Source organism: Oncorhynchus gorbuscha, linkage group LG10 (assembly GCF_021184085.1).
Source record: "Oncorhynchus gorbuscha isolate QuinsamMale2020 ecotype Even-year linkage group LG10, OgorEven_v1.0, whole genome shotgun sequence".
NCBI classification, from domain to species: domain Eukaryota; kingdom Metazoa; phylum Chordata; class Actinopteri; order Salmoniformes; family Salmonidae; genus Oncorhynchus; species Oncorhynchus gorbuscha.
The window spans coordinates 37,920,154-37,934,229 of NC_060182.1; the positions used below are offsets into that span (position 1 = coordinate 37,920,154).

Consider the following 14,076-nt stretch of genomic DNA (forward strand, 5'->3'; position numbering starts at 1 on the left):
CGCTTTTGAGTGTTCAGTATACTAAAGGGAATAGGCTACATTCCACACAAGGCAGAATTATTATTACTAAAAGGAACTAGAAACACCTGGATATGCAAATGCTCCCTGACCCTGTCTCCAACCCTACTCTGAACACAAACCAACCTAAAATATTTTTCTTCCTCGATTTTCCCTCCATCACTGATGCTAATGCAACCCAAGCCAAGGGAAACGTCCACCTCTTACTGCAAATGAGTCTAAAGAAGCAATCTAATGCTGCTAGCTTGCTAGAGAAGATTGGCTCCGTTATTGTAAGGTATTTATTTTCCATTAATGTCAGAGTGCCTTTTTAAAATAAAGCTCTGATGGAGATTGGAAGTGGTTTAAAAAGGATCTGCAAAATTGTGTCGCAAAATTGGTTTTAGTAAGGGAAGATTTCATTGTTAAATGTTTCCTTACATCAAATGATTCCATCTGACAATAAATTTACTACGATAATACATTTTATTAAGACTGCAGACCCATAATGTGGCATTTTGTGAGAAAGTGGCTACATTTTTGGTTGCAAATTAAATCCTTGCTAGCCTATATAGGCTATGTTTGACAGTTTGAAATAAAGTTTTGCTTACCGTTGAACAACTTACAGTTGTATACTGTATATTGCTGTACAGTAGTGGTGTCTTCCAGTGGAGGCTTCTCAGAGGAGGAAGGGGAGGACCATCATCCTCAACCAATTTCATGTAAATAAAAAGTGAAAAATATATAATTTTTTAGATCAAACTATTCTAAATATATTCACGTCACCAAATAATTTATTAAAACACCCTGTTTTGCAATGAAGGTCTACAGTAGCCTCAACAGCACTCTGTAGTGTAGCACCACAGTCCAGCTGGAGAACAGCTAACTTCCGGCCTCTTCAGGGTACATTGAATTCAATACAAAACCTAGGAGGCTAAGGGTTCTCACCCCCTTCCATAGACTTAGACAGTAATTATGACAACTTCCGGAGGACGTCCTCCAACCTATTAGAGCTCTTGCAGCATGAACTGACATGTTGTCCACCCAATCAAAGGATCAGAGAATGAATCTAGTACTGAAAGCATAAGCTACAGCTAGCTAGCACTGCAGTGCATAAAATGTGGTGAGTAGTTGACTCAAAGAGAAAAATAAAACAGTTTAGAAAATAAAACAGTTTAGAACTAATTCATTTCTTAAAAAATGGAGGAGCAAGAGCAAGAGCAAGAGAGAGCAATTTTTTTCACTTTCACTTACTTAGCTAGCAAATGCAGCTATCTAGTTTTGCTTACTCAAACTCCCAGCTCAAACAGAGGGATGCTATGTTAGCTAGCTGCTTATGACAATCCAACACTGGAGGTAAGTCAAGGTAAACTTTTGGTTTGACTATTTATTGCCACCGGGGCCCGCCGGTGTAACTACTAAACTACCTTCTGATTATACACTGTAATGCATGATTGTGGTGGGTTTACTAACACATTGGTTCTATTAGCTATGTTGACTTGGCTTGGAAAGGTATTTCGCATGGCCACAGTCAGCCGACGTGTTGTGCATTGAAGTCCATGATTGAAGGGAAAGGGCGTTGCAGTTGTGCGTAGGTGTGTAGATGCGAGAATGAATACAACGAGCCGTTTGTATGTGGCTATGAAAGTGAACTGTTTGAGTGTGATCAGGGGTGTATTCATTAATTAGCTAGCTACAGGCAAGGGTGTGCAAAGCGGTGTTGAATGTGTCTGTCACCCCAAATCTTTCTCGACCTGTGTGCACCCACGCTGTAAACTTTCACTCATAGGCTAGGTTGTAGCAACCTCATGATGGGTTTAAGGAAAATGTGAGTATCATGTAGTAGCCTAAACCTATCGATGTTACATTGAACTGGGTGAATGGAATATAGAAATAATGCCATGCTCCTAAAAACAACTATAGTCCTCCCTCATCTTAAACGGCACCGACCGCCACTCGTGTCTTCTCCCTTGCACTGGAAAGGGGTTAAAGCGAATTTGACAGTAGTTTACAGGCAGCTCGTTGGCAACTAATATTCTGTATTTAATATTGAATATTCTGCATTTAATTAAAGTACACCTGCTGTAATATGCATACGGTATCAAAGCTGTAAAGCTGTAAAATGAACTGTATTATACTGTAAAAAAAAATACAATGATTAAATGTTTTTTTATATCACTTGCACTTCAAGAAGCCGTAATAAAGGCTTCCAAACTGGCACTGACTACAAGGCAAAACAGACCAAAAGGACATGGAAAAATGCTCAACCATTTAAGATGTAAGACTAGCTGCTACTACAATCTGTCCCCTATACATTTAAAATGATGGGGAACTATATCCACATAGGAGTTCAATTGGTAGTGCATTCTCACTCATAGCATAGACTCTTACAAGGCACACATCACAAAATGCTATGTTAAGCCAGAAACAACAATACCATACACCAACTAGTGGTCAAAAGGTTTTCGGCACTCTAAAGACACGGTACGGTACTGTATTCTGAGTGGTAGAATTAGAGTACCATTCGAAATACAGCCATTTTCCAACAATGCACCAGAATGCACAGTATTCTGCAGTAAATGGTTTCAATGTTTTTTACTGTTGATAATACCTAAAATTACCGTATAAATTACAATTTTCTATTACAGTGTGGTTATGGAGCAATTATATTTTGTTTTTAACTTTTTCTTTCTGACTGTGTTCTGAGAATGATTAGCTAGACATAAAATCTGTGATGTTCAACTGTAAAAAAAAAAAAACTTTTCAGGTATGACTCAGTAGAAAGCGTGAAGCAATTTAAGCCAATTAAGACAGTGTCCCTCAGTTTTTAATATTCAGAAATTATAATTAGAAAAGCAATTGAGGTAGCAGCTGTTGTATCATTTTGTCAGATGTTCAGCAGTATTGAGGCCACACATCCTTTTAGTATTGTCACATTGTCGTCTTCAGTTTAACAAATTAAAATTAGAAATATATGAAAATGCATATTATAGCCTAAAGGTATAAGGAAACTGCATATGAAATTAACATACAATCTTGATATTACCCCCTGATAAATGGCATGCACTACTGTAAGCCAAACATGTTCCTCTTTTCATTTGATCATCTGAGGGATGTTCATCTTTCATATTCCTCAGTGAGAGACATTTTCATGGCCAAACCCATATGCTACTAAATATAACTTGCTAAGAAGATTAGAGTGCAGAACACATACTCCCCCCAATGACTTATACTGCCACTATCAAAACATACAGTATCTTCAAGTTGCTGGTTCCCGAATATGCCACTTGAAACATGTCGTGTCAATTGTTCTTGGTCAAGCAATGTTTCTTTCTGGCTGATTATTTCAGCTATTTCCTGTTTTCTGAGGGGTTTGATGGCCTTCAAGATAATGGAGCACTGGATCCCACGTTGTGAGATGGCCTTCACTCCTAGCCACAGAGAGGTTCTGACACTTCGCAGGAAAACACATTCCACCCATGTTTTCTCTTCTTGGAGTTGGAGTATGATTCATCTGAGAACATTAATGTAATGCACTTCTTTACATTGAGGGCTTCAACCTATGATGTCTGTTGAAATACCTGCTACACTGTAACTGTCCCTTTTAGTTCATGCAACTTCATATTGTTCTACTCTAGACTAGCAGAGGGAAATCTCTCTCTAAGAATAGCCTACTATTGACAAATGTTCCCAGGACACCTATGTAAACATCAAGTACCTATTGCTTTGTGGAAGCACATTTTTCATAACTTTTTCATACGTCAAGTTGTCCACTCTTTCCCCAAGAGAGAGCCCAATGGTCGAATGTATGTGCCAGAGATCTAGGCACACAAGATGTATTTATGTGGTTCTCGGGAACATCTGCAATTGAATCGAGAACAGCGCAACGTAATTCACGTAATTCTCCACGTCGAGACGTACTGCACGAAAACTGTCATATTTTTTGATAAACTGTCGTTACATTTCAGTCAAGTTTCTCCCTCTCATAATGCACTCCGGGTGCACTTTTTTTGGAGCATAGTGGGCTAGTCACAATGAGCTGACCTAGTGGGCCTATTAAAATTATTCAATAGAAAACTTACTGGCAGAGTGACAGTCTTGGCGCACATCTATATCACATTTGCCAATCCCGACTCCACTGGAGTGTTAAAACCAATTAGATGATCAGGAAACACATCCAGAAGTGTTGTTAAGGGAAATTGTAAAGTCACAGTATACATATATAATCTCGCCAGGTGCAATATCAACCTCAGGCTGGAGTGAACAACACCAGTAGAATTGAGGAAGGGAATAGAATAAAACATCTTAATTAATCGGTAAAGTCAAGTGACTCATAATTGCATTAACTCTGTACTGATCTTATTTTAGAGTACTGAATATTATGATAGGCCATCCCCAGAGCTGCATCATGTATAGATTGAATATACTGTATATCGGTTATATGTCTCTGGGGACCTCCACTCTAAATACGTTTCAAACCTTTTCATCACTAAAGGACGTTCCATAACGCCACCCTCACTGAGACCTCTATTTGGGGCCTTTTCTTGAGAAGATAGAAGTTCTCCATCACTAACGTGAAAAAGCATTTTGTGTACTAAAATAATTGTTTTTCAAAACTATTGGATGTGTTAGTATAAACCAAGGTCTTTTGTCAGAAGGTGAGTGTAGATGGTGCATGAAGTCAGGCGCAGGAGAGCAAAATGAGTGAGCAACGTACTTTACTGAAAAAATAAAGGCACATGGTAAACAAATACACTTGACCAAAAAACCAACGGTAAATATGACGCATTACGGTGAACACAGCACCCGTTGAAAAACCAGCCATCATGAACCGAACTGAACATAGAAATAATCACGCACAACAAACATGAGAAAACAGAGGGGTAAATACATGAACATGTAATTGGATAATGAAAACCAGGTGTGTAGAAAATAAAGACAAAACCAATGGAAAATTGAACCTATTATTCATTAACCTCGTCCCCAGACTAAGTGAGAGAGAGTTAGAAGACCGGTGACGCCGACCGCCGAACGCCGAACGCCGCCCCTTACAAGGAGAGGGACCGACCTCAGCAGAAGTCGTGACATCTTTGCAGTGTAATTGTCATCCAGTTTTTGGTAGCTTATGTTATTCATTATAGGAGACATTCTGGTGTGTTTAAATGTTGGTGGAATAATTTGGTGCATTGTGCCGGGGATATGCAAAAGGAATTTGTGGTGCAAAGCAACAGTCAACATATTTCAAAATAGTAAGATGCTATTCTACATTGAACCTATTATTCATTAACCTCGTCCCCAGACTAAGTGAGAGAGAGTCGGGTGGTGGATGAGCCTAATTCTACATTGACCTTTCATACACTCTAACAAGAAAAGGTTCTTGGAGTATCCTTTAGGGGTTCTTCAAATTTAAACTGAACCCTTATAAGTTCTTCAAAGAACCCCTTTTAATGGATCCTGAAATAAACTTTTGAAGAACCTTTTGGGGTTCATTTTTGAACTACCACCCCTCCCTTATTATTATTTAATAATAATAATAATAATGCACATAAAAATAACAACAATAACACAATATTTTAGTTGTCAGTGTTTATTCTGATTTTAGTGGCAAAGCAGAATAAAAAAATCAACATGAGGTAAACTCCCAGCATAGCCCCAAGTCCAATGGGTATATCCTCTGGAGTATTGATGTTAATGTGTTGATGTTCTCCATATTCATAGCCTGAATGATTTTGCAGTGCATGGTGATCGAACAGGTTTCCTATTATATTCATCAGAGGTGTAGGGAGGGTGAAGTCTGTGAATGCCCAAAATGTTAATTATACAGATGTTTGGTTTATGTGGTGAATGTGAATGTGAATGAAAACAACTATTTTGATAATGGTTTTCATACACATACCTTGTCGAGGCCTATGGGATTTTCATCGAAGAGGTAAGGGAGGAGGATGGTACATGTGATCTGCATAACATACCAATTGAGATACCTTTGTGTGCCTCCTTGTCTGTATACCTACAGACACAAGTGAGGAGTTCAGTCATCTGCACCCAATACAGCTACAGTGACCTTCAACATATTCTTATAGCCTACATATTCCTACTTCTTTGATGATTGATATCCATTGAATTATGTCCATTTTCTGGTTTAGAAAGATTTTATATATAGAGTATCATCATAAAACAATATCAATTTAGATCTTATAAGGGACGACGAACCTTACCTTAAATTGAGGAGATCTTTACATTTTTCAGTTAAGTGCCTGCACCTGTTGTCCTTTAAAATTAAAATGTTTCAGTTGGGCAGTTAGGTTACTGCAAGAACCAGCACCAACTATGGAGGTTCCTAAATGAACCCCACCTCCTATGGGGTTCTTGGAAGAACCTTTGTAATTTTCAGTGCCAAGAACACTAAGGTTCTTCAAATAACTTTGAGGATCTTAGAAGAACCCTTGTTGAACCCCTAATTTTTAGAGTGTACACACATGTACAGTCTTTCAACCTATTATGCTGATATAAACCACCATAGTGATCTTATTGTCATGGGCTAGTGAAATAAATGTCATAAAGACTAAATACCTGCTAGGAACATCAAGCTCTAATATCACTCTACATAAAAAGCTGATGACATTGAAGATCACATCACAATGGAAGCTGATGTCAAAGGGACAAACCTGACTCCCAGACCACAGAACGTGATGGAAATGTATTTACCTTAAAATGAATTCACATCAAAGCTCTCAGGCAATAACAAATTCTTCCATATGGACTTTGAGCGACATTTGCTTCATCCTGAATCAGTGCACAACATTATCTAAATCCCAAATGGCACCTTATTTTCTGTGTAGTGCACTAGTTTGACCAGCTCTTTGGGGTTATATAAGCCAATAATACCGTGCACTTTGGGATACTGCATATAGTATTCACACTGATGATGAACAACGTTGATCCCCATGCTCACTAACTCTGCTGAACCTCTCTCTAAACTGCTTCTTGCTCTGTTGTACTTTAGGTTTAGAATGTTCCTACTTCCTAAATCCTCTTGCTGTCACTTACTTGTCATGCGCCATAATCTGTTGTGATTGAGCTGTCAAAACCATGGATCCTAGCCCTCTCTCATGTCAACTACTGCAGTGCAGTACAGTATGTCTTTTTATCACACAAAAGCTATGAAGTAATGTACTTTCAAATCAAGGATTTGTCATCTCTAATCAGAAGCTCCACATGCACTGATTCACACATTTATACAAACAATTGTATATGTTTGTGTGAGGTCTATCCATACAGCTGAAAATAAATGGACTTTCAAGATCACTACAGTTATGAATACGCACTATAGTATACCAAACATTAGAAACATGTTCCTAATATTGAGTTGCACCCCCTCCTTTTGCCCTCAGAACAGCCTCAGGTCGTTGGTGCATGGACTCTACAAGGTGTTGAAGCGTTTCACATGGATGCTGGTACCATTTTGATTACAATGCTTCCCACAGTTGTGTCAAGTGGTCTGGATGTCCTGTGGGTGGTGGATCATTCTTGATACACACGGGAAACTGTGTCGCGTGAAAAAGCCAGCAGCGTTGCAGTTCTTGACACAAACCGGTATGCCTGGCACCTATAATAATAATAATAATAATATATGCCATTTAGCAGACGCTTTTATCCATTCTACGTATGGGTGGTCCCGGGAATCGAACCCACTACCCTGGCGTTACAAGCGCCATGCTCTACCAACTGAGCTACAGAAGGACCTACTACCATACCTCGTTCAAAGGCACTAAAATAATTTGTCTTGCCCATTCACCCTCTGAATGACACACATACACAATCCATGATGTCTCAATTGTCTCAATACTTTAAAATATTTATTTAATCTGTCTCCTCCCCTTCATCTACACAGATTGAAGTGGATGTAGCAAGTGACATCAATAAGGGATCATGGCTTCAACCTGGATTCACCTGATCAGTCCATGTCATGGACTGAGCACGTGTTCTTACTGTTTTGTATACTCAGTGTACAATAATACTAAACTACATGATACAGTACCCCTCACAATGGAATATTGAGTTGCATCCCCTTTTGCCCTCAGAACAGTCTGAATTTGTCAGGGGCATGAACTCCACAAGGTGTGAAAAGCATTCCACAGGGATGCTGGCCCATGTTGACTCCAATGCTTCCCACAAGTTATGTCAATTTGGCTGGATGGTCTTTTGGTGGTGGATCATTCTTGATACACGGGAAAATGTTGAGCATGAAAAAACCAGCAGCGTTGCAGTTCTTGACACAAACCGGTGCTCCTGGCACCAACTACCATACCCTGTTCAAAGGCACTTAAATATTTTTCTCTTCGACGGGTGGGGTTTGCCCACACTGCTATATCAGTCCGCTAAGCACCCTCAGCACCCCTACTTCCCGCGGCTATGCATAAAACAGACAGACACTGTTACCATTTGGAATTTCACAATACTTCCCTGATCCGTAAATTGACGAGGTGAGCCAAACCGAATAGATGGATACAATATCTATATGGCTCAATGAACAGAACAAAAATGCCTACAGTACAATCTAGTATTCTTATCATATACTTTCACATTGTGTGTTGATGGGCTAAGTACAGTGAAAGGACACTAGGGGATTGATAGCCAGTTAAGGTGCTGTGAATGTGATGGCCTACTGTTCTAAATCTGAACCACCGCAATCCCCTCTGTCTGGAGCCTGACAGGGAGCAGTTCACTCTTGCCCTTTAATTATTGAGCTGACTGTCTCAGATAGTTCTTTCTATAATTGAGATTGCATTTTGAAGGAATCAAGGCACAGTGACATGTCTTTCACTTTCACTTATAACAAAAAGTTGTTTGGTGTAAATTTACATTTTAAAAAGTATACGGCGAATACTATGTAGCGCTTGTACTAGCAATAGAGACAGAAACACCTGGAGGGTTTCTGCAGTTACAATGTAAATCAATAGCGCTCAGTTACCCTAGCAACTGACACCGTAAATTAAATGAATAACAACAAATTGATTTTGTGGACAAAATTACCTAAAGCCTCTGACTAACTCTAGCATCAAGGGTAGTGAATCATGAGGGGGTGTGTGTATATGGTAATCAGGTCCCAGTAGTTAACTAATAGCCTACAAATTAGCTATGGGTATCATTTAATTTCAATACCTGGTTGAATGGAAGTCACATCATTGATGTAAAAACTGTCTCTCTGCCTGAACACAGCTCAGTGTTATAAAGATCTGCATAGAGACACAGATCTGCATCTCCTCTTCACTGAGCTAATTATTAAAAGGGCAGAGGGAGAACGACAGAAAGAGAGAGAAATAAAGAGAGGAAGGGGGGAGGAGAAGGAAAAGAGAACACACAAGGCCATCTGGGAAATAAGTCCAGTGATTTCCGATTTCCATGAGCCAGGGTTTAACAAGCTGTGCATAAAGCCAAGCCTGTTTGTGTGTTTCTGTGTGTGTGGTTCTCTTAATCTTACCAGTGAATGCCTGAACAGGAAGCCTGGGGGGCAGAGGAACTTGTTAATTGAGATCTCGATCCTCCAGAGGTGTCTGCCACAACTTCAAACCCTACATTTATTTATCTGATATTTTATTAGCACAAGCAGTCCACACTTCAGGGCACACATTAATGAGGTCTGTGTATTATGTTGTGTATGGCGGTGCAGTACATGGATTGGATGCATTTCAGATCTTAGTTTATTCAAATCTTATTGGTCACATACACATATTTAGCAGGGTGTAGCAGAATGATTGTGTTCCTAGCTCCAACAGTGCAGTAATATCTAACAATACACACAAATCTCAAGTAAAAGAATGGAGTTGAGAAATATATAAATATTAAGACGAGCAATGTCGGAGTGGCATTGCCTAAAATACAGTAGAATTGAATATAGTATATACATATGAAATGAGTAACGCCATATGTAAACATTATTAAAGTATATAGGGTAGTAGCAGGGTTGAGTAACAGAGTGATAGCCGGGCTAGTGATGGCTATTTAACAGTCTGATGGCCTTGATATAGAAGCTGTTTTTCAGTCATTTACATTACATTTAAGTCATTTAGCAGACCAGCTTTGATTCCCTTGTGTAGACACTATCAAAATCTGTACTGTCTGGAAGGATTTTACTGGACTTCAACACTCTGTCAAATTTGAATTTCACGTTTCACAAAAGGTTTTTGCTTGTGAAGATTCCACCAGACAAAAGTCATATTTGAGGCTGAATATTAGTGAGTGGACTCAAGACAGTGACACCAAGCATTCTCCTGTTGCCCCCTTCAGTGGGGTTCATGTAAGTGCAGCACCAGCACACTTTCCCTCTGCATCTGTCTGGCATCCATTATTTCCTTATTGTGCCTGGTCTCAGAGCATTTCGTATTATTCTGTACGTAAATCCAAGACACTCCCATTAGTATATGTTAAATACCATATGGTATTTATTAATTAATGGATGTCCATCCATTTTGTATGATATGTTAAGAATCTGCAATTTTACAAATTCTAATTTGTTGTGGCTAACGTTAGATAGCTGGCTAACGTTAGCTGGGTTAGGATTAGGAGTTAGGTTAAAGGGTTAGCTAAAAGCTAACATGCTAAGTAGTTGCAAGGTAGCTAAAGTTGCTAATTTGTACAAATGCTAAAGTTATAGTGACGAGATTCGAACACGCAACATTTTAGGTTGCTAAACAGTTGCATTATACGCCCACCCATCCACCCTCCAAACATAAACTCACACAAAATTAAACGTGGTTCCATTTAAGACAAATGCCCAGTACACTCGCAGACTCCTTTAGTCAGTCCTGCAAGGTTTTTCTATCAAGAAATGACACTATAGATTGCACCTTTAAGATACATTTTGGGGTACACACATATAGTTGCCTACATGTTGGGGTCTTAACAGTGGCTGCCTCTGCTCCCTTCCTTTCTTCAACCACAAACAGTTCTGTTTGTATTGTTTTTTTAGTTGTATTGTTTGTATCGTTGTATTATAAAATGTATGTCCTTGTCTATCAGTATTTTGTGACTTGTCATTGTGTGTGTGGACCTAAGGAAGAGTACCTAATGCTTCTACAAAAGCTAATGGAGATCCAAATAAACAAACTCCACAGGTTCTTCAGCTCCAAAACCCCAAATATATTTCCTTGGGTGGGTTTTCTTTATGGCCATCTACTGTACAATGATGTCTTTTGTGTCAGTCCATTGGGGAGACCCAGTGCAAGTACAGGGGGGGGGGGAAATAAAAAAAACGAGTCTTCACAAAGTAAAATGGGATACATTCACCGACATTCATACAAAATAAGACAATACACCATTGTAAACCATTGCTGAGAAAAATCATGTTGATATTGAGAAAAGGACAAACATGTTGGTTTGGCAAGCATCCTGTCGGCACTGTGTGGATTTGATAATATGTGAGCTGCATGAAAAGTCCATGTGTAAAGAGAGTTGCCCTCTTAGCCTGATCCCAGTACTGTTTGTGGCATCTTGCCAACTCCTACAATCATAATAATTGATTCAGTGTCACGCTAAACAGCAACAAAAAAAACAGATCTACGGCTAAAGTCTACACATCAGAAAGCACTCAGCTTTCATCTGCCTCCAGGTTGATGTTGTTCCCAAACTTGGCATAAAGCTGGACCTTCAGATCACCTAACACCTGCTGTATTGCCGACACCTTCCCTTCTAGGTCTTTGATCTCCTGCTGCAGTTGTTCCTGTGGATACAAACAATGCATGTTAATAAATCAGAATGGTTACAATTATTCAGGTTGCATTCTTAGTAACAGGGTAAAGCATAATGCCTTGATATCCCAGCCTTTGGCTTCATTATGCAACGTTAAAATTGGAAAGTTAAATAACCCATCCGTGTTTGCCTTAGGAGTAGGCATCCCGATTTCCAAGGTAGACCTACACCCCTGCCTTCTGCACAAGTCATATAATACAGGGTTCAGACAGTGGCAGGTCAAATTCAAGGACTTTCAATTACTTTTTCAAGCACTTAATTGTGAATTTCATGAAACTCAATTTTAAATAGAATTGTTGTAATTTAGAGGAGAACTCCCCCCAAAAGCATGCAAAAAGCATTAAAAAAAGAAGTATACATTACCACTTTAAAATGGCAATCAGCAGTTGCTACATCATTTTTTTGTAACTTATAAACTAATGATATGTACCCATTGATTCTTCAAGAAAATAACTTAGAAATACCCCATGAGCTTAGTTCAACTGTTATTCTCCATCAGAACCAGACTAGTTTTTTTTTTTAAACAAACACTATATAGCCTCAAAACATGGTTAACATATCATGGATGATCAGTCCTTAAATCCATAGCAATGTCTATGAATTTGAGTGGTTACATTTCTCCAGCCCCATCCCTCAGCTTTTTACTGAACCAGGGGTGGGGCGACCGCTTTATTGTTTCTACTGCTGATTAGCCCTTTTAAGATCAATGTTTGTTTTTTAGGCCTTCCCAATAGCATTATGTTTTGGCATTCAACATATTATTACATCCTAAAATGTCAGAATAATGCGGACATTGCCTTACTAAATCATAATAACAATACCTTTGCAGCTTCCAACATCTCTTGGGTCTCTTCCTGGGTGTGACTGATGAAGACGTCGCCAATCTGATACGGGACGAGCAGAGTGTCATCCTCAGCCATCATCAGGTCATCACTGGCATCCTGCAGATTCTGTAGAGATTTCTGAGAAGAGAGGTTATAGTTGGTTATATAATATAACAGTAGTGACTACATGATGTACTACAATAAGAAGAAACAAGTAAAGAAAATCTAATTATTCAGATTTTCCTCATCAATAATTAACCCTTACCTTTTTTGCCTCTATTTCATCTTTGAATTCTGTCATTCGATTCGTGTTTCTTGCAAATGTATTGATCTTCTTCTGGTCCTCAAATGTGACATTGACATCTTCAACTGCCTGTAAAGGGGAAGTCAATAGAGATTGTCCAAAATGAGCCTATATAGCTATAGTCAAAGCTGCTTGGTTAACTGCATAGCTAGCCAAATAATTAGCTCCTTTTTTAAACAAAACAATAGGGATTCTAAACCCTATTTGACAACACTATTTAGCCAACTTACTAGTTATACAACGCCTGAATAAGGGATACGAAAAGTGGATAACGAGCCAGGCCGACATTCATACATGTTCAGTTGCCAAACGTTTTCGAAAGATGCAGATATAAATCCCATGAATAGAGACGATATTATTTCTTATTCTACAGAGGCATGTTTGATCTACATAGCCAAAAGTTCAGTCCTGCTAAACGTGCCTCAGAATGGCTAGGACTTCAAAGGTCTCAGCCCAATACGAGAGCTTTAGCCATATAAATTACATTAAAACTAGAATGCAGCAACAAAATATCTGGCAACGCGTTCTTCAAATTACACTAGCTATCATTAAACTAACACCATGGTAGCTACACGTTTAATAAGGAAATCACGGATAGATGTTAAGAGTAGTTAGTTGATAACCAGCTAACGTTAGTAGCTAAACCACCCTAAAATTGCTACCGTTAGCTGGCCAGCTAGCTCGCTAGCTGTGATCCAAACAACGCACGAGTAGAGCACGAATAAAAACAAAACCAGGCAGTGAATTTATGTATTTACAAACGAAATTGTAGAATACGTGTCTTGGATAATTACTGCACGAATGACAGTGGTGTGGCGCCTGTATGGAGATCGGAGTGAATTATTAAAACTGATTGTAGCTTACAACTGTCTTCTTCATGGTGGCCGCCATCTTGCTATTGATTTAGAAAAAGTCGACTTCTTCAGATGCAATTTAGTGGTGGTAGGAATCATACATGCTCACTAACACCACCTAGCGGATTTACTATATTCAGCACTTCAAATACGTAAATTATACTCATTAAACCAGGGGTGTCAAATTCATTTTGCCCGCCCCGGGGGCTAAATTCACGATTCAAAGAGGTCCGGGGGTCTCCACTGAAAACTGGTTATATTATTTCCTCTGTGTCAAAATTTGCAAATAATAGTCCCCTTATCCATTGTTTTGGAAATGTTCGATGCTCCCTGACTGTCTTACTTTCAT

General features: G+C 39.0%; 1 protein-coding gene across 1 annotated transcript; it reads right to left on the reverse strand.

The window, feature by feature from the left end:
* Positions 1–11,319: 11,319 nt before the first annotated feature.
* On the reverse strand, positions 11,320–13,866 carry pfdn4 (prefoldin subunit 4). The gene is made up of 4 exons (XM_046364387.1): positions 13,738–13,866; positions 12,835–12,942; positions 12,567–12,707; positions 11,320–11,716 (listed from the first exon to the last, which is right to left on the reverse strand). Exons 1-4 carry the CDS (start codon positions 13,762–13,764, stop codon positions 11,585–11,587), a joined length of 408 nt encoding a protein of 135 aa, XP_046220343.1. The 5' UTR covers positions 13,765–13,866; the 3' UTR covers positions 11,320–11,584.
* Between the last annotated feature and the right edge of the window lie 210 nt (positions 13,867–14,076).